This window comes from Hoplias malabaricus, chromosome 17 (assembly GCF_029633855.1).
Source record: "Hoplias malabaricus isolate fHopMal1 chromosome 17, fHopMal1.hap1, whole genome shotgun sequence".
NCBI classification, from domain to species: domain Eukaryota; kingdom Metazoa; phylum Chordata; class Actinopteri; order Characiformes; family Erythrinidae; genus Hoplias; species Hoplias malabaricus.
Window position 1 is genome coordinate 19,858,956 of NC_089816.1, and position 23,814 is coordinate 19,882,769.

The window sequence follows — 23,814 nt, forward strand, 5'->3', positions numbered from 1 at the left end:
CTACTGTCTCTGATTTTACAGTGGGTGGACGCAGGGTTTAAAAACTTCAGCAACACTGCTGCGTCTGATCCACTCGCACCAGCACCACGTCAGTGTCACTGCAGAACTGAGAATGATCCACCACCACATCACGCCTGCTCTGTGGGGGTCCTGATCGCTGAAGAACAGCGAGAAAGATTGACCAAAGTCTGATTTTCGAACAAATTGCATTATTTAAAATTATTTCGTGCTATTTTTCCACTCAATACTGAATTTTAATGTACTGGACATGAATAAGATTTTGGTCCATGACCAAGAAAGTGCATCACTCTCAATTATTCTGTGGCTTGTTTGTAAAACAATGACGTTTTAATCAAACATTTTAGACCAAGTACCACCCATAATCATCCAAAACCTCCAAGTGCCTCCTATGATTTATACCACAGAAACATGTGGCCCTTGGTTCTCCCTCTGTTCCAGGGGCATATGGCAAAAAACTTGCTTGAATTTTTGCATGTATTTGTTGCTTTTTATTTACTTGAAATTTGCAGCTTAACACAAAATTATTTAAAATAATTACTAAAAATTATAGAGGGAATGCAAATAACTACAGGCCTGAACTGAATGTTTTAAACACAATTATACATTCATGAGAACATATAAAATTTATTGGCAATAAGCATTTTGAAAGAAATAAAAAATGAGAAATGGTCAGCTTAATATAACTTTTGTGCTTTAACGGACTCCACGTGAAAACAGCATGGCGCTGGGAGCAGGTCACAGCGGTTCTCTGCGCTTGTAGCAGTAGGTGAAGGAGGAGCGGCGCTGTGTTAAACCTAGTTTTAGGGCTGTAATGATGTGAAGAATGCCCTCGTTATCCTTCAGCCAAATGTTTTCTTCTATTGTGTCTTCACGTGTACAGAATTCTCACTTAGTTTTTCTGCTTCAAGATTTAGTTCCTCTGGGCTCCGGAGTATTTCTGAGGCTTGGTCTTGGCTTGTTTGTCTCTTTTTGCTTTTCCGTTTTTATAATTAATCTAGGGTAACCAGATCTGAGATGGTGAGATGCCGTTGTATTTTTAGCTGAACCTATGTGTGCTTTCATGTCCTTTACACCTTTATTTGCTACACAAAACATGGGAATTTCTTTTTTAATTCATCCGAGAACTTACATTTACGTTTTGGCATAGCTGCCCGAGATGAGGGTAGGTACATGAGCTTTGCCTGATGTAAACAAGGGCTACTGACGTGCAGACTGACCAATTAAATGTTCACAGAGAAGGTTATCGATCGATAACGGTCTCTACAGTCAGACCGTCCAATCAGAAGATTTTAGGCTACTTCACCACGCCCCCTTCTCACTCAAGCGAACCAAACGGAGTAGGGGAGGGCGGGACTAGTTTGTGAACGAAACACTTCTCGAAATTCTATGTAAGCTCTAGAAAAACAAAATCCCGGACGTTTTTGAAATTCTGCCCGGACAAGTCTAAAAAAGAGGACATGTCCGGGTAAAAGAGGATGTCTGGTCACCCTTAATCCAAATTGCTCAAGTCTGTCTCTAGCCTATGCTTATGTCTAGTAAGCTGCGGAAACTGGGCTTTCTTTACACGTATTTCTCAAAAAATTGGTGAATCACATTCCCCCTGTCTCACCGTTCCCAACTATGGTGTATGCGTAGCACGTTGTATTTTTGTACAACACAGATTAATTTTATTGGGGCATACTTACGAAAACTATGAAACAATATGTAATTTACACATAAAAACTTCAGATTTCAGTTATGAATATATTTCTTAATAAAACAGTACATTTTTCGAGGTCATTTCGCGTACCCCCTCTTGCTGCTTCACGTACCGTACCACAGTTAGACAACCACTGCATTAGAGGATGACTGCATGTGACTTGGCCACGGGCATGGAGCCACGTTGAGAGAGAAGGTGTGGCCACGCTGAGAGAGGCTCCCGTTTTAGCGCCGTACACTTCTAACAATAATGGCCTTGCTGCTCCTGTCTTTCCTCCGAGCTCCTTGTGGAGACGCTGTGCTGTTTTGCCTCCAACTTTTCTCTCTTTTCGGAGGCTCTTCTCTCTCAGGCCTTTCACTGCTCTCTGCCTTTATGCGGGTTTGATGGTAACGTTTAGTGGAGCTTCACCTTTTTCTCGGCACACTGACCCGCGCCTAACCTCTACGGACGAGATTCGGGTGGGTCTGCCACTTTTCTGGCATTTTCTGTTCTTTAATCTGCCCTCTCTCTCCCTAAGTGCCCCTATCAGAGCTTGTACTTTTATAGTGGTCTTCTTGTTGGCCACTAAATGGCCGGCAGGCGCTTGTTGTCGCTTTTTTAATTCGCAGCGGTGAACAGAGGTTCGGTTCTGGGGAAGCGCTCGGCTCGTGTGAAGGTTCTGGACTCCGCGGCTCTTCGCGTTGCTTCTCTTTAAATGACGTTAGAGTCGCGAGCGAGCTTTAGCTGCGCGAGACGTTTGAGCTAAGCTAGGCTAACCTATGCTAAGCTAACCTATGCTAAGCTAACTTGCCCGACTTGGCTGAAAATTGGCTCCTGGTTGGCATTTTATCATTTCCACCTTAAATGCAGCGGTATTTCAGCGCCAGAACGCGAACGTCAATGTATAACCGCTGTACTGTTTAAGGTGGAACGGAATAATTCGAATGAGTAGCGCACCCCTGCTTCGTAACTTTTAAGTTAACAGACGTATAACTATCTATACATTTTATTTGTGTGAGCATTTTTCAAGTCTTTTAACATTACACAATAACCTCATCATAATAAGGCGATATGTATAGTAACTGTTAAAAAAATTTAATTATATTAGAGATAACGGCTCCTTAATGTTATCCAGCTACAGAAGTTCTTCAGAGCCGTTACTAACTTAAAGCCTTATTATTTTCATTTAAGTATAAAGTGAGAGTAGTATCTGGTGGATAGACCAAGGAGGCAAAACTACTTTTGTTTTTGTATTTAGGGCCAAAGTGCAGTGTTTGTGTTGGGCCAGAAACAAAAAGAAAACAATCTTACAAATCAATAATGTAGATAGGAAGGGTTCAGTTTTTCAGAATGTGTTTATCACTTTATTTAGTTGCTAAAGTGCTTAAAATAAAAGTTTGATGTTTACTATAGGCAAACAGAGACCACCCTTCACCCACAACCTAAACTAGATATGAAGTACAAATTCACAAAATGTTGAGAAATATGATATACAGAAGAATGTATAGAGCCCAAAAAAATAAAATACAACAATGTCATTTACCTATTGTGTCCACTTTTGCATTCGTTAGTTTAATCAGTTTTTCATTTCTATAAATTTCTATTGTTTACCAGACATGTATCCACACACCTCCCCAAGTTCAAGCTTAAAAATTGGATTAAAATTTTCTGCTTTTTGTGCTGTATAGCAAACCCACTCACATTAAGTAATGTATTGTCCAGTGAGTGAACCGTCTCACAGAGGAAGGATGGACACAGACAGCTGTGGATGTGTCCCAATCTGAAGCGAGAGTGGAGCTTGATTTTTTTTTTTTTCTGTCAGAGATGAAGGGTTTTATCTGATGGAGATAGACGATGGAGGTCTTGCGTGGTTGTTAGGAGTTTCATTTTCTCAATAACTTGTAATAGATTTGAATATGAATTCTGGAAACTTTATACCCTTTATTACCCTCTTTTGTGAGTGTGGGTTTGTACTTGGCAGTTGTTTTAACTGGAAATGAGATAAAGAAGGCGGTCTCGCTCTCTGATTTGTGCACCATATTGTATGGTGTAAACATGTTTATTCTCTTATTCAGTCAGAGGATTGGGTTTATAAGAATACTCTGAAGTGCAGTGTCAATTGCGAAAGCCCTGAGGTTTTTATATAGGTTCTGCTTCTGTTCAGAGTTTAAACAGGCGTTTATGGCTTGTGGTTGTGTTGAGCAGGGAGTGTTGCCAAATTCTAGTGTTGGTCTCCTTTTCTCATGAAGGATTTTACAATTACTTTTAATCCCATTTACTCCTCTTGGCGTTAGATCAGTTGTTGTGTTAGAATAACTTTTATTTTATAAAGTTTATTGTTATTTTTAAAAAACATTACAGTTTACTTTGTGATGCTTGTTATAAACACGTTTTTTTTTTTCCTTTTAACAGTCATCATTGGAAGGACGGTGACAGATTTGTTGTTCACTGATATCAGGCTCAGGTGAGATTGACACTTCTAGCATCATTTCAAGCTGTCCTGTACTGTTTGGATATACACACTAACAATAATAAATAAAATCATAAGAATAAAATCATAGCATTACATTACCTTTCTCTACATGTGTGTTGTAGCCGTGCTCACTCAGTTTTCTTGTGCTGTGTCTGGTTGCAGATTGTGGAAAGATCTGAGTGATTTCTCTCAGAGTGTGGACAGGACCGGACTCTGTTCTGTGCTCTTTTTCTTTCTCCTCTTGTGGCCTTAGTTGGTCTTTGAGAAGAACCGCCACTCGATGGCTCTAATGGACAAACACAAAGTTAAGAGACAGAGACTGGACCGCATTTGCGAAGGTGAGAAAGCGCATCATAGATGCACACATACAAACATATAAATTATAGTTGGATACATACATCTTGGGTTAGGGCTGGACAATAATCCAATGTGTCCAATATCAATGTGTGTGTATATTTTTTATATAAATATATATATGAGATCAATAAAATAATATAAAACAATTCAATTACATTATGATTTTTAAGCACATTTTCATTATTTCAGTACACATTATTAACAGCATGTCACTGACTGATGGTCATTACAGGGTGCTGCTGTCAGCTCAGCACTCGGTTTAATAAGTATTAATATTGACAAAGCCAATATGTTTATATTTCATGGTGATGTCATGATTCTTGTTGGTTTTTGGAGGTTTTTCAGTGGATTTCATACTTTTCATATTGATGTACGAATTATATCGGTTCCATCAAAATTACGAACTCTATCGTGATATAAATTTTGTCCGTATCGTATAGCCATAATATGGATTATTTTGATTGAATGATCTTTGTGAATTCCCTCACCATTCAACTTAATTTCAGTATAAAATGTTGCAACCTCCCTCCTTTTGACAAGTTGAGCCTGTGTTCTCTTTAGAGGCTGTTTGTTTGCTTGTTATTGACTCTCAGAATGGTGTTTAATTTCTAATTCTGCTACCCCTTGTTTTTTGGAAAATATTTTTCACCTTGTGAAAAAGCTGCTTCAAAATCAGTCATTTCAGCTTTTAGCTTGTAATCACTGTTTAATGCATTTCTTTTTGAGTCGAGTGCTTCACGTATAACTTTGTGATCTTTTTCTAGCGCTGGTCGCAGGGTGCGTTGCCGCTGTCGTAAATGTGTGAAGCAGAAGTGGAGACGTGATATGTGCCTAGGCTTGGGTTTATAGAGTAGTGAATGTATGATCTGACCATTGTCTGAATGTGTTTGGCTAGTGTCTGTGGTCAGGTGAAGCATTAGCCAAGCCTGTGTGAGAGAGAGAGAGAGAGCGCTCTGTTCTTTCTTATCTCTGCTCCTTCCTGTCGGCTGCAGGGGCGCGGTAGAACTGCGCTCTGAGAGGGGCTGAACACGGCGAGAACAATGTGGGCCTAAATGTGGTACTTCAGCTATTTATGGAACAACAAGTGTAGCGTTCTCAGAGAGCAGACTTCAGTTCAGTGCTCATGAGTTCTGCAGAGAGACAGATCTTGCTCTACGGATGGAGCGGGGAGAAATATGAATGTTTGAGAGACACCATTTTGTACATATTAGTCTTAGCCGGCGTCAGCTGGAGGTTATCAAAAGGGCTAGGTTTAGTTATAAAGTCTTGGGTATTTATTCCAATACTGACACTGATTTCAGCTCACATTCCGAGCAATAGTTTGTTGGTACTGCGTTTGTCTGTCTTTAACCAGACATGGGTGCTGCTGGTGAAATTGGACCTACATTCTAGCTGTAATTGCTATTGTAGATGTAGCTCTGTTCCTCCAGCTCGTTTTACATGAACTAATCTTAGTTCTGTCAAAGTGGAGCTGAAAAGGAAGTCGCTAATGTTCTCTATCTGGTTCCTTCGTAGATCTGAGGATCTCAGAGCACTTGTTCACACCACAGCTCCTTCATTAATACCATTAAACAAGTACAGCAGTACATTAAACCATGTTTAACTGCACGCTGTAAGTCATTATAGGGCTATAAGACAGTTCAGGCTGAGCCTTAGTGATTTCAACAGAAGTAGAGGAGGTTTGATTGTTGTTGTGTGTAACATCACTGTAAAATGTAAAATCACATGGATGTGTGTGGCTTATTTTTGGCTAATTGCATTTATGTGTCACTGCTGCTGTCTCTTCAAGGTTGTAAACTAATGCTGTAAGGTTTTTGTTTCAGCGCTAAGTTACTGTGGGACTGCATGTGGTAAACCTTTAGGAAAACGCTGTGCATTAGAGCACTGTGTTGTTTATTATATTTTTTAAAGCACAAATCAATCAAACCTCAAAACGTACAGCTACAATCAACTAAATTTGCTCCTGAATGACTGAATGTTTTAATATTTGTTAGTGTTGATATAATTTGAGTGCTAACCTGGAGGAATTGGATTCCATATCCAGCTCAGTAAGAAATATTGATGGGGCTGAGACGTAACGTAATGTTCACAATAATATCATCATCAAATTTTAAAACTATTTTAAAAATTCAATATTGTGATATTCTAACTTTTACAGAACGACGTCATGCAATTAGCCCTAACACAGCATTGGTTCTTTACATGAGTCGTTTAGGCACAGTGAAAGAAAACTTTTCAATAAATAAAACCTTATTATATTATATGTATTATATTAATACTTTTAATATATTTAATAATAACATTTTATATTTTGGTGCAATAGTGTGTTCTTGAAATTCATAAATTTTTCATTGTTTCGTCATATCTCCAAGGATATCGTTATCAATAAAATACACTAAAATATCGTGATGTCATTTTAGGGCAATATCGCCCACCCCTAGTGCTTACGGTTAAGGTTTTTTTAGATACAAAATGCTCTGACTTGTATTTAACATTTAAAGGGAAATTCCTGCTTTTGGAATTTACGTGTCTGCTTACAATATGTGCCTTCTGTTATGTAAAGTGATTGTAGCAGAATAGTGAAGAGAAATGAATGTTTAAGACATTTCTGTTCTGAGAAAGTGATTAGTATTTTCCTGAATCTTACATTGAATCTGTAGGTAATTTATCAAATGCTCTGATCATAAAAGAAAAACTTCTCGTCTGTGGCAGGCCCAAAAACTTACTGTCCGTTCTCATTTGCAAGTGCAGAGTCCTTCACACTCCCATTTTCTCTCTCTCTCTCTCTCTCTCTCTCCCATTTTCTCTCTCTCTGTCTGAGACTCCTCCAGCTGTAATCCGGCAGTGGATTGGAAGGAGAAATGAAACGTGGGGTGGGATGTTTTCAGACCTTGGCTTATCTCATTCCTTTCCTTGCATTTTAGTTTCTGAATGCGGTGTTAGCCTGGCTTCTGTTGATTTTCTTTGTGGAAAAATTGATGTCGCTCTTTTTGAGGCAGTTATTTTTCAAGCTCTCTAATTGGGCCACAGGAACTGAAAGAAGAATGGTTGCAAAGACAGTGTTTTTCCAGCTCTGATGTTCATTTAGGTCCAGACCATGTTTAGAGCTTCTTTTGAGCACTTTCTATTCCTTTAAGTTACTATTTTGGCTGCACATTTGGGTTTTTATTATCTTGTTACCGAAACAGATTTCTGTGTTTTTTGGTTCTTTGGAATAAAAATAAGGAAACCTTTTTTATTTTTTTTTTCCTCTCATAGTAGTGACCATTTTCTTGATGTGCAGCATTTCTCCTTAGCTTTTTATGAGTGTGGTGTTTGAACCAATGCCTTTGCTTTATGAGAGAATGAATGAATGAATGAATAAATAATAGACACCGCTGTGTAAAGCTGCTGTCCCTTTAAAAAAAAAAAAAACAACTGCCCAACCGCCTTGCATAGTGCTCCGGTGTCTATGCTAATGAGGTTAGTGCTGGTTGGCAGGAACTGAATGGCCAGGTCTGCTGATTGGTTGTTTCTGTTGTGGGGGAGGAGCTGGGTGTGGGTGACAGCTGGACGCCTGCTGGGGGTTTGGGGGGGGGGGCAGCCTGATTGTGAAGGGTGGAACGAGGGAGTGTGAGTGAGGGAGAGAGAGCGATACAGGGAGAGAGAAGACAGGCGTGCACGCTTCACGATGCAAGGCAAGGCTGTGTGTTGTCTGTGTATGTGTGTGTGTATGGTTGTGGTTATTGTGTACGTGTTTTATTGTCGGTGTGGGGAGAGTCTTGGAGGTCGGGAGCGATGTGGGTGTAATTTCCTTTCTCTCGACGGTTTGTTTCGTATCAGTGGACTGTTTGTGTTTGTGTCTGGCGGGCTGCAGGCTGGGTGTGGCGCTGCTGTATTATCACCACCACCACTACCACCACCACCACACCCCTCCCCCCCGTTCAGAGCCGAAGCATGGATAAAAAACGAGGTGAAGGGGTGGGGAATGCGGAGGGTGGGACACAAGGAGGTTTTGGAAGAAGTGGTGGTGGTGTGTTGGGGGAGGTGGAAGGGAAGAGGAGGAGGAGGAGGAGGAATGAGCAGTGAATGAATGGCATTGTTCAAATGGCTGTGCCTCTCTCTCTCTCTCTCTCTCTCTCTCTCTCTCTCTCATATACAAGCTGGCGTGGGCTCAAAACACAGCATCTGTGCTCTCACTGCTCCCTCCGCGATAAGCAGCATTTTGTTGTTGTCAAGAACGTAAAATCTCACAATAAACACTGCAAACCTGACCCTTACTCTACTAAAGAAACCCTTTGTACCGTTTCTATTGTCTCCTTGGTTTTCCGTTTTCTAGATTTAGGGACATTGTTGTTAATTTTTCTTCCTCTGCAGCGTTTCTCCCTCTCTGAGATGAGCAGATCCCAATCTCTCATTAGCCCTCTTAGCTCTGCCCTTTCCCTGCCTCCATGCCCTGTTTAAAAAGAGCCAGAGAGGTGTGTTTATGTGCGCCCAGCGAGGGTGGAATGGAGCCAAACCTTCCTGGGCAAGACTCAGGGGCAGCAGGCGAGTGGACACCTGTCAGTGTGAAGCACTGCTGGACACTGCTGTTGAACTTGTGTGTGTGAGAGAGAACATGGGCCACGTTTCCAGGACCATAGATCTCATCTCTGCGCGCTGGAGCTGGTAGGAAGGCAAAACACTGTTAGGCCGATGAATGGCATCACCTTGAGCATGTGGTGGTTATCGTGTGTAATAGGCAAATGTGGATTGTGGACTGGAGCTATGTGAAATATTCTTTAAGCTGATATTTCTTATGGTCTGCCCATGCCTCTTTTAGCAGTGTGTAGTGTGTAATCGTTTATTAAATGCTGATGTTTTTGTGTGGTGAACCAGGTTTAAAATAGCCCTAGTTTTAAAAATGCTCACATGAACAGGTTACATTTTTGAAAGCGGTTTTCTGCAAATACTGATCAGAAATAATGAGAATCATCCCAATTCAGGCTTACGTTTTTAAGAGAGTAACACTAGTGGGGCTGAACAATTAGCTGTTTTTATTTCATGCTGAGAGCTGCAGTGTTTATCTGGTATTAAACTGATGTAACCTAACGCTGCGCTGTACATGAAAACCCTGAATAAATGACAGTCTGACACTCTAAAGCCAGTTGTTCTGATTCGTATTGGTGTTAAAGCAAGGCCAGACATTGTTATTGTTATTTTTTTTATCAGACAATAATTGCAGTTTAAATCACGATCACTGTATTGGTCTGAAAAATCAGAGTTACATATTTTCCCCCACTTGTTCAGCCCTGGTTCCTCTCAGATGAGTGCAGGGACCTTCTTCTCAAAATTCAGAGGAAAGGTAGATTTCATCACAGATTCTGAGCTCATGATGTCCTCAGTTTATTGGTGAAAAAATATATATATATTTCAGTGTTTTTGATCAAATGATTTGCAATAGGAATTTCAACCTTGTTTTAGCCTGTGACAGTGAGGAGTGAATCTCCTCCGGAAGCTGCCCTAGACTCTGTAATTTTAACTTGGGATATTTTTATTTATTTATCACGTCAGTATTGATCAGTTATTTTAGGGATGAGTCTCTCTCTGAACTTCCGATCATCTCTCCCAACCCTAAGGATTCTCGCGACTGCGCTCTGTTTGTTCAGATCCAACAGCAGCAGATGTGTGACCGGAGTAGTGTTTTTCTGCTTTGGAACATGAGAGCAGGTGTCTATAATGAGTTTAGGTTCATAGGTCGTATGTGTCTTGTGTGATGTGGTGGTGGATCATTCTCAGCGCTGCAGTGACACTGACATGGTGGTGGTGTGTTAGTGTGTGTTGTGCTGGTGCGAGTGGATCAGACACAGCAGTGCTGCTGGAGTTTTTAAACCCTGTGTTCACTCACTGTCCACTCTGTGAGACACTCCTCCCTCGTTGGTCCTCATTGTAAAGTCAGAGTCAGTGTGTGAGGGTTCTTCTCTAGTCTCTCTCTGTCCAGTTTTGTGTGTAAACATTCTGCTCTCATCATTAAATATGGGACAGGTGTAAACATCGCTCCCAATCCTTTATCTCTCGTTTCCAGTTATAGTTTACCCACTGTAACATGTAGGCATCTTTTTTTTCCATTTTCTCTCTCATTACTATGTGAACGTCCTTGCCTGGTGTCACCAAAACAAACATTCAAACCTAGTACGTCACGTTTATTACCACCACTCAGGAAGCATGGCTTTATTTCCATGAGTTTCTGATGTATCTGGATCGTACTGATGCAGGAGTTTGACACTGACCAAGCTCTATTAACATTATTACTCTCCCATCTCGCTGACCATCGAATTCCCCACCAAACACACTCAACAGCATCGTTCAAGGTCATTGTGTTTGAAGATAGCAACGTGTGGCTGGTGTGTTAGAATCATGTGAGAATTAATGTGTGGTCATCAGGGTTTGGGGTCAGAGAGATGTCTACGGGAGTTATCGGGCGGGATTTAGGTCATCATGAGTCATATTAAGATTCCCCCCGCCCTCCACACACTCTCACACTCTCACTCTCTCTCTCTCTCTCTCTCTCTCTCTCTCTCTCTCTCTCTCTCTCTCTCTCTCTCTCTCTCTCCTGCTCCGTCTATCCACCCCCTTTCTTACCATCGTCCCCCAAAGCCTTCATCTGTCTGGCCTTGGGAGGGAATGGGGGAAGGGGTCAGAGATGGACAGAGGCCAACAGAGATGTGCTTCTCTGTGCGTTTGTGTCCGGAGGTGGCCTTTACACGGGTCCTGCTTCTGTTTGTGATGATGTTTTTACTAGGGACGAATATTTGGAAAACTGAAAGAATCTAGAACCATGAACCACAACTGAAGGCCAAATGTAGATAAGAACTGATAGTACAACTTTACACTTTGCCGAAATCCAGTACGTTTAGTTATTTTATGCAGATATCTGAATATTTATGAAATTTTTAAATTGGAGCTACATCTACCTGGAGGATTAAGGAATAATTATCATTTATTTGCATTCAGGCTGAAAAGTAATATTTTTTTATCTTGAAATTGCAATTCGACGGACTGCAGTTTTATCAAGAATAATACCTTAAGTTTTAAATGGAGATACTAAGCTTCTGTGTAACAGTTAGACCAGTATGAAGCAGACACACACTGTGTACACTCTGCATTCAGTGCTCAGAACTGAAGCAGGATCTTATTGGTCTTAGATATAGAAACAGTATAAAGTCTATAAACCAGTTGCCTAGAAAAATAGCCATTACATATTTACCCCAAGTCTTTCAGCACTTATTTCAATCTAATGACAGATGCAGTAAAATAGATCAAATTCTGACATTTTGCAATCTAAACATCACTCATATGCCAAAATTATTATATTTATTAGGATTTTAAAGCACGAAGATGACGTGTAACATGCACCCTGTAAACACTAAAGAGTTACATGACTGAATGACTCTTATACTGAAGTTGCTGCTAGTCTGTGCGAGATCTTATTTTCCCAAATCGGAGGAAACTGAAAGTCGCCCTGTAGCCAATGGACAGGTTTTGGAAAGATCATCCTCATTGTGGAAAGGCTTTGCTTTTGCTGATCTATTAAATAGATACTGCTGATGCAAAAAAACAAATAAGGAAATAGACTGGTGAACATGTGGAAAGAATCGTTTGGCTGATTCTCTGACGTGTGGACAGTGGTATTTCTTTGTGTTTAATACATTGCTTTAGGTTAGATTTTATTAATTATTCTGGTTGAAAGCTGAAATGTGTCATATCCGGGAAATATCTATGTTTTATAAATGTGTATCTATCGTGGGATTGACAGATGTGAATGTACATATATAATATCAGATATCAACATCGACCCAGAATTCCCATATCATTGCAGTCCTACCTTCTTAGTTCATATGAGATTTAGATTTTCTATGGTTTTGATCTACATCCCACCGGGGAGTTTCAGGAGCATGTAGCCCCCCGCCTCTCAGTGCAGGGGCTGTTTCTGATAAGTCACGTGGTCCGTAGTCAATGTGGGTGATTTAAACCTTGGCTTTATTAGACGCGGTTTGAGGTCTTGTCCTTCCTAAATGCAGAGATAAGCACTGACCTGAGATTACAGCTTAAATCAGAGAAAAAAATGATTGAACTTGTTAAATATTTTTAAAGATTAACAGACGAAGGCCTGACTTTCTGAAACACATTTGTACAGGTGATCATTTAATGATGTTTCCTTTTGTGCTGCTCTGTTCCCTACAGGCATTCGCCCTCCCATCCTCAATGGGCCCATGCATCCTCGTCCCCTGGTGGCGCTGCTGGACGGTAGAGACTGTACGGTGGAGATGCCCATCCTGAAGGACGTTGCCACTGTGGCCTTCTGCGACGCTCAGTCCACGCAGGAGATCCACGAGAAGGTAGAGTGAGGGTTTATTGGAGGGTGTTCTATTAAAATAGGTCCAGTTATAAAAATTTCTCCCAGCAAATATCCAATATTTAGTCTTTGGTGCAGGTTTTAAGATGCTGTTTAGTCTCTGGACTAAAGTCCATCGATTAAAATCAGCATTTAATATTGTTTCCAAAAGATTTATTGTCACTTTGAAATAGGACAATTTAACACACACTGAACTCGTCTGGAAAGTAAATAATAACAATACAAGACATTCCTGTCGAATGGACATGAGGTGAACATTAAAAAAAATAAAGGGTAAATAAAATGTTGTCTAGAAATAGTATAAACAGAGAGCAGCTGAATGTTTCTTTACATTTTTCTGTTCAGTTTTTGCACCATCGTTCCTATTTTGTATCTTCTCGATGTCACATGTCCCTCTCGCTCTCTCTAGTGAAAAAGGGATAAAGTCGAGAGCCTATAACAATGTAGTTAAAAGTAGCTTATTGAATATCTCTTTTGTCTGATTGTGGTGCTGCACATGATAACATCCTTTAGTGATATAACGCACGCTGTGTTTTCACACTCCCAGGTTCTTAACGAAGCTGTGGCAGCTCTGCTGTACCACACCATCACGCTCTCACGAGACGACCTCGACAAATTCAAAGGTCTTCGGGTCATCGTGAGGATCGGCAGTGGCTTCGACAACGTGGACGTGAAGGCTGCAGCAGAGCTCGGTGAGATCTACGTTCTGTTACTTTCTGTTGTCTTACTTTCTCCTGTGCAGTAAATATAGCCATCCCATATTCTCTGAAACTTTAAGAAAGGTATATATTGCAGATTATCACTCACACCAGCAGAACACACACTAACACACCACCACCACCTCAGTGTCACTGCAGCGCTGAGAATGATCCACCACCACATCACTTCTGCTCTGTGGGGGTCCTGAGCGCTGAAGAACATTGTGAATGGGGCTAATAAAATATGCAGAGCAACAGACGGACTGCAGTCTGTAATTGTAGAAATACAAAGTGCTCCTGTGTGGTCTGTATTAATGTGGTTGGGTGTGTCCCAGACCCTTCTACTATTAATTTGTTTGATATCCAAGCACACTCTCCACGTGAAAATGTTTTAAAAGAAAAATGATTTATTTCTGTGTAAACAGGTATAGCAGTGTGTAATGTGCCGGCTGCATCCGTAGAGGAGACGGCGGACACTTCGATGTGTCTGATACTGAATCTGTATCGCCGGGTCACCTGGATGCACCAGGCTCTGAGGGAGGGAACCCGAGCCTCCAGCGTGGAGCAGATCCGAGAAGTCGCCGGTGGAGCCGCTCGCATTCGAGGAGAGACGCTGGGCATCATTGGTCTCGGTGAGTCTTTAATCTTGAATCGGTCTCTCCATTTTTATGTGGTTGCAATAGCGTGGCTCCTGCTCTCTGGTGCTGAACTGTTGTGGTTTATCAGGGCGTGTGGGGCAGGCTGTGGCTTTGAGGGCAAAAGCCTTTGGGTTCGGGGTGATCTTCTACGACCCGTATTTGCCTGAGGGAGTGGAGCGATCGCTGGGGCTCCAGAGGATGGCAACACTGCAAGACCTGCTTATTCACTCCGACTGTGTGTCTCTGCACTGCAGCTTAAATGAACACAACCACCACCTCATCAACGACTTCACCATCAAACAGGTAACACACACGTGCGTTTTTGCGATAAAGCCTTGACCTGGTCTTTTTCCACCAAATGAACTTCTGTTTAGGATTCATAGATCCGTAGCTCTCCTGTGAAGCTTACCCACGTGTTTCCACCAGTTGTGATGGGAACCAAGGGTGCATCATCAGGGGGTGCTGTGAGAGCCAGAGATAAAAGGGTAGAGACAGGACAGAGTCATGATTAAATGACTGTTTACGTGGTCAGATCAGAGAGAGATATGATGCAAATGTGGAAATGATGCAGAGTTCTGAGTCGTCCTGAGGAATTCCTGAACAATAAGGATAGAGATAAATAGTAGCCAGCATGCCTCGAGTGGCACTGAGTACAGCCCCGTACAGCCCCAGACAACACCCAGATGTGGGATTTATGAAAAGGAAAAAGTTGTACAAAATTCCTTACCCAGAACACAATCAAGGACTATAACACTCTGTAAATGACCGGTCCAGCCCCACTATGCCATAGAGCTGAGAACTTGAAATAAAGCGTTTTCTGGAGCTTCTGTATCTTAACTTGCCCACAGACACCATTATGGTTCCATCCTAGCAATTCACTGCTCTTTGGTTCCAGTTGGGAACGAATATTTCTGCCCCAGGAACTAATTTATAGGTAGAAAAGAAAAGAGCTGAACGTTTCCAAATAAATTTGTCGAACCGGACCCGAACTGATCAAATTCATGACGTCCCACTGTTGTTTGCTCTCTGTGGGAGCCCTGCAGACCACAGGAACCTGTTTCCAGCTTCAGTCTTTGTGGAGCAATTGCGATGCAGCACGCATCGAGTGCTGCGAGACCCTGCAGCTGCTGCTGACAGCAGGAATCCGGTCAAGGGTCTCCTTCCACACTCTGCTTGATGCCTCTTGGATTTTACCTGATATCTACAGCTGGACACAGGGTCCTGTGGTGTGTGGGGCACTCCGTTATTGATGCTTATACTGTGATCTGTTGTAGATGCGTCAGGGAGCATTCCTGGTGAACACTGCGAGAGGAGGGCTGGTGGATGAGAAGGCTCTGGCTCAGGCGCTGAAAGAGGGAAGAATACGGGGAGCAGCTCTGGACGTCCACGAGACAGAGCCTTTTAGGTGAGTCTGACCCCTTTACACTTGTATTTCAGCATCAGAAATAAAGCAGTGTTTAGGTTATAGAAGGTAATACTGAACTCTTTACTTTAACAGTTTTTATATATATATATATATATATAAATATATATATATATAATTTTTATTTATTTATTTTTTTGGATTGTACACACCCTTACAAACCACTTCATCATCCTCTCCCTCGTTCTTCCCCAGTTTCTCTCAGGGCCCTCTGAAGGATGCCCCTAATCTGATCTGCACCCCCCACACATCCTGGTACAGCGAGCAGGCCTCCATCGAGGCGAGGGAGGAGGCAGCACGGGAAGTACGCAGAGCTATCACAGGTCAGGAAACTCCTGTGGCTTATGTAGTCCCAATCCACTTCGTTATCACAGTGCCCTGGAGCTGTGGGGACTGGTAATGATGAGTACATCTCAGCAATGCATCTAATGCAGCTATGCTTATGCCTTTAAACCATGGTTTTGTTTCTCACTATTCAACTGTAGCTTATGTTTGATTAAAAAATGTTTATAAATGTGAAACCTTACATCACTCCAACTCTCACTCAGAGATTGTGAAGAGCTGCAGAAGCTCTGACACCAGGTCTGGACCTCATGAAGGAAAAAAAAACCCATGAGACTGACCTGGGTTTCTCTTGATTCAGTTGGAAGAGACAGATGTGCAAATTAATTTGTTCCATCTAATGCCGTATAGTCCTCCTGGGGTAGTTCATACAGCCTGGAGTGTGTTAATAAAGCAGTAAACATTAGCATGTTTAATGTATTTACAAACACACTCTCTCTCTCTCTCTCACACACACACACACACACACAAACTACCATAATTCCATGACTTGAAATAAGGAGTTAAAAACCGGAATATATGTGAAATCCTTGTTTATTTTGAGTCATTTTATTTCCAAATGTTGGAACTGTGAAAGTTAAAGAATAAAGAGAGATAAAAATGAGTGAGTCTCTCTCTACACACCGCAGCGACAAGAAGAGGGACGAGAGAGTGGAAGAGGAGGAGACAGAGTAGACTACAGTTACTATATCAGTACTCCTAAACCTCCACTGTTCTTACAGTACTATGCAAATCCAGTGGCTTACAGCTTAGGTTTCCGGATGGTATGTGTGCTTGTGTAATGACTTTATTTACCCTAATAATAAAATAGTCACATTTGACAGTACCTTGCATTCTGTGCATTGACCCATGAACCATGTGCGCTGGTTACACCTCTGACAGACATGGAAAGAAAAAGAGCTCTTTGCAGAGGGGGAATCGTGTATGTGCCGATGGCTGATTTAAATTTTTTGTGTGTGTGTTTCCGCAGGTCGTATTCCTGACAGTCTGAAGAACTGTGTGAATAAGGAGTATCTGATGGCAGCTTCCCAGTGGTCCTCTATGGAAGCCGCTACTGTTCATTCTGAGCTCAACGGAGCCGGCGGCTACAGGTAAACCACACAAATCAGGTCCTGGTATTTGGTTATTCCGAGGCTCAAGCTTGGGCTACGTTCACACAGCAGGAAAATGACCCAAACCAGATCTGTTTCTTCATGTGTGACACAGATGTGTGATTCATGTGTCTGTGTGACGTTTTAAAATGTATGTTTGAGCCTCTTTCATATGTTGTATTGAGAGTCTGAACGGACTTTTATGTTGCTCCGGTCGCGGACATGTTTTGTTTTGAGGTGAAAAGGCCAGCCAAAACATTTTCGTTTTGTAAAAAAAATATTGGAGAACTTCATAATCCAGGGTCCTGTCTCTTGTTTAGAGAAAATAAAACTCGTGGAAATTTGTGTTTGGAGAGCTTCTGGAAATGTAAAACCCATTATGTTGTGCTTATTTCCTTCTCTTTGGAGACCTTGCGTTTGCGACAGACCTGGGAAATCTGTGCTTAGAGTGAAAGAAACATCCGTTCAGGATTTGATATTTAATTATTTAAAAGTTTTTTAGCTGATTTGGAATAAAGAAAAGGGCGGTGTTGTGATACAGCACTGCAGTAAAACACTGGTCCATTCCATTCCTTCATTTTAAAGTGCTTTGTGTGAAAAAGATATTTACTTCAGCTCAGCTCCTGAAGCATCGCTCTTTTGAATGTGTGGCTGGGTTTAGGGGCGTGACCTGTTCATACTGATGTCAGATGGAGCTCACGTTACACAGACGGTGTGAACAGCAGAATGTTAAATCAGATTTAGGACACTTTTACCTGCTGAGTGAACATAGCCTTAATGACAAAGAGGTCGAGTGCTTCCTAAGCCCCCACCGTGACACACAAGACAGTCCTGAGGCACTAGACGTCTGTTACAGCTGACGGTGTGTTTCCCTCTCCTCTCTCTCTCTCAGGTTTCCTGCAGGTCTGATTGGAGTCGCCCCAGGTGGTCTGCCCGGTGCGGGGGCAGGAGTAGAGGGCATGGTGGCGGGGACTCTGCCTCTTGCCCACGCCATTGCCCCCGTCTCACACCCCCCACACACCCCTTCGCCCGGGCAGCCGTCCAAGGCCGAGGCCGACAGAGACGTCCCTTCTGACCAATAGCATCCCGACACATTCCATCGTTGCCCCGGCGATGCCCTTTTACCTTTCTTAGGGCTGACACCATGACGATGCCCTGCTTTTGATGTGACCCTCCCTCCCCCCCAACCCCTACACGGGTTAACCCAGTCCAACAGAACACAAGTATAAGCCCAGAAAGTGACCCACTCAGAAACATTTCTCCACGCGATTCTCTCGTTTTTTCTGGTCGTCTCCTCGGTTTTACTCTCCCGTGCCGTAAGCAATAACTCTTCTCAAGGATTCGCTATCGCTTTCTTTTCGTTCAGCCTTTCAAACCCTTTTCAATTTTTTTTTTTTTTTTTTTTTTTAAAGAAAAGCTTCCTCTGAAAATACTTCGGACTAATTTCTGAGTAGTGTCTCTTCAACCTGACTCTTTCTGTCCAGATGTTTTAACAGTATAGTGAAGATCGCATGATATTTTTTTCCCCTTCATCTCTCCAGCATACGTTTGTGACCCTCCTTTAGCGTACGGTTTTGAACATAGAGGGCAACGCTCTTTAAATTCTGGGTTTTGATTTGTTTTTTATTTTTTTATTTTTTTCTTTTGGCCATGGTTCTTAGGGACAGCCAACATCAGCAACCCCTTTCACAACTTGATAAAAACAAATCCTTACAGGTCTACAGACGGCTTGTGGCTGAAGGTAACTAGGTCCAGTTTTCTCCTTTCATCAAGTCGAGGACCCGCAGGACTCTGTTCATCCTCTTTCTGAAGGACAAGCGCAGAAACAGGGAGAGCACCCCCCCACGAGCTGCTTGGGGATTTATCCGCTCATTTACATCACTGTTTTCATAGTGTGTGGTTGGACGACACGTCGGTCTGTGTAAGAGCATCATGAACGTAGTCTTTTGTGTACAACTTGTTTTATTGTTTTCCAGAACCAGTGAATCCTGTTTTCTATGTCTGTGAAATTTAGTTTTGCCCAGACTCTGTACAATTGGGTCTCTTTCAGCACAAAAGGAGCTATATTTTATACTGCGCTGATGCTCGTCTGTTGGGAGTGGGTGAAATCTGTTCATTTCATGTTGTGATTCTCTTAGAAAGGCCTTGCGATGGAATATATACCATGACCTGTTTGTGATGTGGATAACTCTCCAGTTCACACTGTTCTTACTCTCACTCTTAAATTTATTAAGACTTGGGAAGGACATGGACATGCAGTTTTTTTCAGATGCTTGAAGGCTGTATGCTCATCTGCAGACTTTTGATATCCCCAGAACATATCGTCCCTCATTTCTGTGCTGTTTTGTTTCTCGAGACATTGGACAGAATGCTTTTTTTTTTTTTCTCTTCCCCCCTCCCCCTTTGGTTTTCATTTGTAATTAAGTTCCACTGCTGCCCTCCCTGCTACACCTAACATCACCTTGTTGTGCTGAACCCCTTTCCCTCCGCCCTCTATCTGTGTCCTTCCTGCCTGTGCCTCACTGGGTGATGAGGCCTTCTCTTTATCGATGCAACATTACATCGGTGTCCACCCTGCCTTCGTTTCTCGCAGACTATTTTTTTCTGCTCCTGCTCTTGACACGACATGATTGCCCTCGCTCTGCCAGACACCTAGATCAGATTTACAAAAATTTACACCTTTCCAGACGTGCTCCATCAGCCAAAACATGCTTTTGCTTCTGTGGCTTAGCGCTGGGGTCAGTGGTCAGCAGAATCCTTTCTGTAAATCTTCTCGAGCTCAGACCACATCCAGGTCCTCACTAAGGTGGCACAGACGTGATGTGGTTTTACTAAACTGGTCAAATCTGAGGGGTTATGTTCATAAACAGAAAAAAAGACACCAGTATTCGGCTAACCAGAGAGGCTTTGTTTGTGTTTATATCTGACAGTAAAACTGCATCCTAAATCACATCGAAAATTGTGTGTGACTGTAAAGAGCTCTGAGCTGACTGAGAGGGGTTTTTGGAATACTTAATAAGAAAGATCGGTTAATGCCCACGTGGTTTATCTCCATCTTCAGTCCTTTCGTGCTCTGTAGTGTCACCAGCAGGTGGCAGTGAAATGGTGTGTTTGCGTGATGGGTTCATTCCTTCTGCTGCAGCAAAGCCCCCAGTGAAAGACGACGTCCCTGTTAGAACTGGTCAGGTGAAGATGGACCCTCCATCCATCCTCTGTTTGTTCGGACGGAGGCAGGCGTGCTGTTGGTCGTCTCCTCAGTGGTCAGAGCCCAGTTTCCTCGCACAGATCCTGTGTGTTGCTCCGACTTCCCTCAGACCCCAGCGTTAGGAACACACACCTTTATTTATCATCTTTATTTTAAAGCGAGAAAAGTCATTTTGGATGAAGCTAGTTCACTTTCCAAAAAGGGGGAGATGCTCTTGCCCAGGTTTAGTCTCTTAACTCTGAATACTGTTTTGCATCAAGGGATAACCTCTCTAGTACCTCAGTAACAGATATTGAATGTATGCTCTACTCTTTCATTTTGGGGGTTTTGTTGATTTCCTTTGTTCTTTTTTGGGCTTGTACAGCTTTTTTAGATGGTAGTTTCCTATTTCTGAAGAGAGTACTTGCGTGGGTGTGTGTACAGCTTATCCAGTATTCCCCGAGTTGGTTTTCTTTATTAGCATAGCTGGGTTACCCATTAATTTGCTTAGTTTTAATTTGAATGTCAGGCTTTAATTCTAGAGTCCTCCCTCTGTTTTTTCCTGATTTGTAAGGAATGAGCACAAATCCACATGTTTATTTACCGTGGGCTGTGTGTGTGTGTGTGTGTGAGAGAGAGATTTAATCATGGGGATTTGTGGGGTCTGATAAGCTAGGTAATTTTACTGCATTCGGAAATAAACTCTAATACTAGGATGACGTAAATCATCAAATTTTTCTAAGACCGTTCTGTTGAGACTTTTTGCCGAATCCTGGACTGAATTACTTTAGCTGTGTGTGTGTAACTTTTTTTAATTTTATGTTTTATTTTCTTGGTAATGTCCAGTGTAGGTCAGGCCTAATCTAGCAGCTGTCCCCCGTTACCTTGTTTCTCACACTTGGATGCAGTTATTTTTAAATTCACGATTCTTCTTTAAACCCAGCAGTGGATGAGTAGGTGAAAATGAATGAATGAAATGAAAGGACTCTGGTGGAATAATGCATGTTGTTCATGTGAGTTAGAAACCGGGCGAGATATAGGAACGATGACTTGTTCCCTTGATTTCCCCCTTCCTTCTTTCTCCCTGTTTACTACATGGTGTCCAGTTTCAGTGACGTGTAGCTCTCCTGGACTGAAGTGACCCCTTTGGCCCGTATCCTAAGTTTCTAGCTCTTGTTTCGAGACGTTTGTGCTTTGGTATGTAATATATTTTGAAACGCTATCTTGGTTTTGTTTTGTTTGTTCTCGGGGGGGTCTCTGAGCTTGTTTATGCTCTTTATTTTTGAATCTCTCTGTTTTCATCAGCTGACTTCAGTTTTGTGTTCATTTCAACATGTTGTATGGAAGCATTTCAGAATAAGCCACCTCCATCCCCTCGTCCTCCCCAGCAGCTCCAGTAGTGTAACAGGCCTTAACTCCTGTGGTAGCCCCTCATTTGCCTTAACGTTGTAGACCAGTGGTAAACAGCCTTGCTTTAGGAGTCCAGCCCTGCTCTAAAACTTCTTTTCTTTGCTCCTGTTGAGGTTTCAGCACGTGACTCTCACCCTTGAATCAGCTTATTTCAAGTGCACGCACTGTGGATATGGGCGTGCGGTTTAATGGTGTAATCTTCATAGAAAAGCAATAGAAGCCAAACTGAGCAGCTGCACATGAGCCTAAAGACACCATGCTCAGTGCCAGTCATTGGCTCCAGTGCTTTAAAGCCCCCTTACATTCTCTGAAATAGTAAATGGATCTCTGTCCGGTAACTTTAGGATGATTTTGAGTGGTGTCGTCATCCACAACGACCCTCGGCACCAGTTCGTGACCTCACTAAGGTTCTTTTGCAGACTGCAATCAGATCCTCGCAGCCAAGTTCCAGTCTGTAGAGTAAAACAGAGTAGAACACAGAGAAGTGGCAGGGAGAATAAACACACTATGAAAGTGCTTCATTCGGCTCTGTAGTGTCCCTTGTTTTTACACTTGCAACAATTAGGACTTTGTCTTGGAGTGACCCTTGATCTCCACATCTAACATTAGAACCATTGTCAGAGTACAGTGTGCCTGGTGACCCCGCCATCCTCCCGGTCAAACAGTCCCCATACACTTTTGGTGCTTTTCCACTGCATGGTCCACACTCTATTTGGCTTTGGTTCTGGTTCTGGAAGTGGGTTCTTGTTTAGTGGCTGTTCTCTCGTGGTTCAGAGCGAGCAGAGTAGGGACTAAACCGTGGCGTGTAAACCTTAGAGTGCTGATTGTCCAGAGAGAGTCGTCACTTTACGACACGCAACGCAGACGTCCAGCACCAACTCTCCATCTGTAAAATCTCCATTTGCAGCAGAGATCACATTTGTTTTTATCCGACTCACTACGGCAGCTCGTAAAATTACGCCGTGGTCTTTTGAAGAGGTTCAAACGTTCCTTGGATCGGTGGCCGACAAAAGAATCCAGCGAGAGCTGGACGCTGCAACAAGGAAGGAACAAACTGTTCTCCTTAGAAATGAAACCCGGGGGGGCTGTGGAAAATTGACCAGGGACCATATAGAGTCCAGTAGAGTAGGGACCATGCTGTGGAAAAGCGTCATTAAAGGACACACAGAGGAAGTGCCCTGAAGCCTGTCTCTAATGAAAGGTCACAGCTCTGTTGGCCGTTCGCATGTTTCCGGAGCGTCCGACTGGCCTTCGCTCCGAGGTGTGGAATGGGCTCAGGTCGTGTGGGTTTGTTTTTTTTTTTTTTCTCCCTTCTCTCTCCAAAGAGCCTTTCAGGACGAACTGGTCAGGGCTGGAGCTCCTGAGAGAGACAGGAGAGGGGAACACAAGCTATTTCTCTTTCTCTCTCCATTTTTCTCAGTTTTTAGATCTCTCCACCCTCGATTTGCAGATCTGTCCACAGTGAGTCCACGTACCACAAATAACCTTTTTCTTTTCTTCTCTTCCCTTCCCTCTCCCGTCGCCGTTTTGTTGGCTTGATTTGGGTCGCGCTGACATCTAACAACGTAAAGAATGAATGTTTTAATCGAACAGTGTGACGTAGAAAACTGGGAAGTGTATTTTTACAACATGTGAACATTTGATTCCTTTCTTCTTTCTCCATCTTTTCTTTTTGTTGTGAATGAATTTAATTTTCTTTTTCTCCTCCCTTCGCGTCACCAGACTGCAAAAACTACAAAAAGTAAAGAAAAAAAAAGACGACACCTGTAACTAGGCTATTAAGCTTTACTTTGTTTTTTTGTTTTGTTTTTGTTTACTTTTTTATTAGAAAACAATCATGTTTGTGATGGTAAATTCCACAAGGTATTTTAATAAAATCCTAAAGATTAACTGTTTGTGCGCCGTCTGTTGATGTGGTGTGTGTTGTGCAGAGAGCTGTTCCGGGGAGAGTCTCTTGACCCTGTGTTTTTTGCTGTTTCTTCCAGATCTCGAACCTAACGCTCTCTTCACAGCTTTTCCCGGTGAAGGTGAAGTGTAAACGCCGCAGAACTGAGCTGGTTTGGATGTTTACAGCTCTAAGATCATTAAAGAAATCTTGGCGGTGTTACTCTTGTTGGGTTTATTT

General features: G+C 42.4%; 1 protein-coding gene across 2 annotated transcripts; it reads left to right on the forward strand.

The window, feature by feature from the left end:
• The first annotated feature begins 1,903 nt into the window (after positions 1-1,903).
• Positions 1,904-23,575, forward strand: LOC136673414 (C-terminal binding protein 1). 2 transcript variants are annotated; one of them, XM_066648863.1, is made up of 11 exons: positions 1,904-2,178; positions 4,112-4,163; positions 4,335-4,510; positions 12,732-12,886; positions 13,451-13,595; positions 14,027-14,233; positions 14,328-14,542; positions 15,514-15,644; positions 15,858-15,985; positions 16,975-17,095; positions 17,988-23,575. In XM_066648863.1, the coding sequence occupies exons 3-11, from the start codon at positions 4,453-4,455 to the stop codon at positions 18,175-18,177; spliced, it is 1,350 nt and encodes a 449-aa protein (XP_066504960.1). In that variant the 5' UTR covers positions 1,904-2,178; positions 4,112-4,163; positions 4,335-4,452; the 3' UTR covers positions 18,178-23,575. The 2 variants fall into 2 exon arrangements, with proteins under 2 accessions (XP_066504960.1, XP_066504961.1); XM_066648864.1 differs by lacking the exon at positions 1,904-2,178 and adding an exon at positions 2,336-2,375.
• Positions 23,576-23,814: the final 239 nt, after the last annotated feature.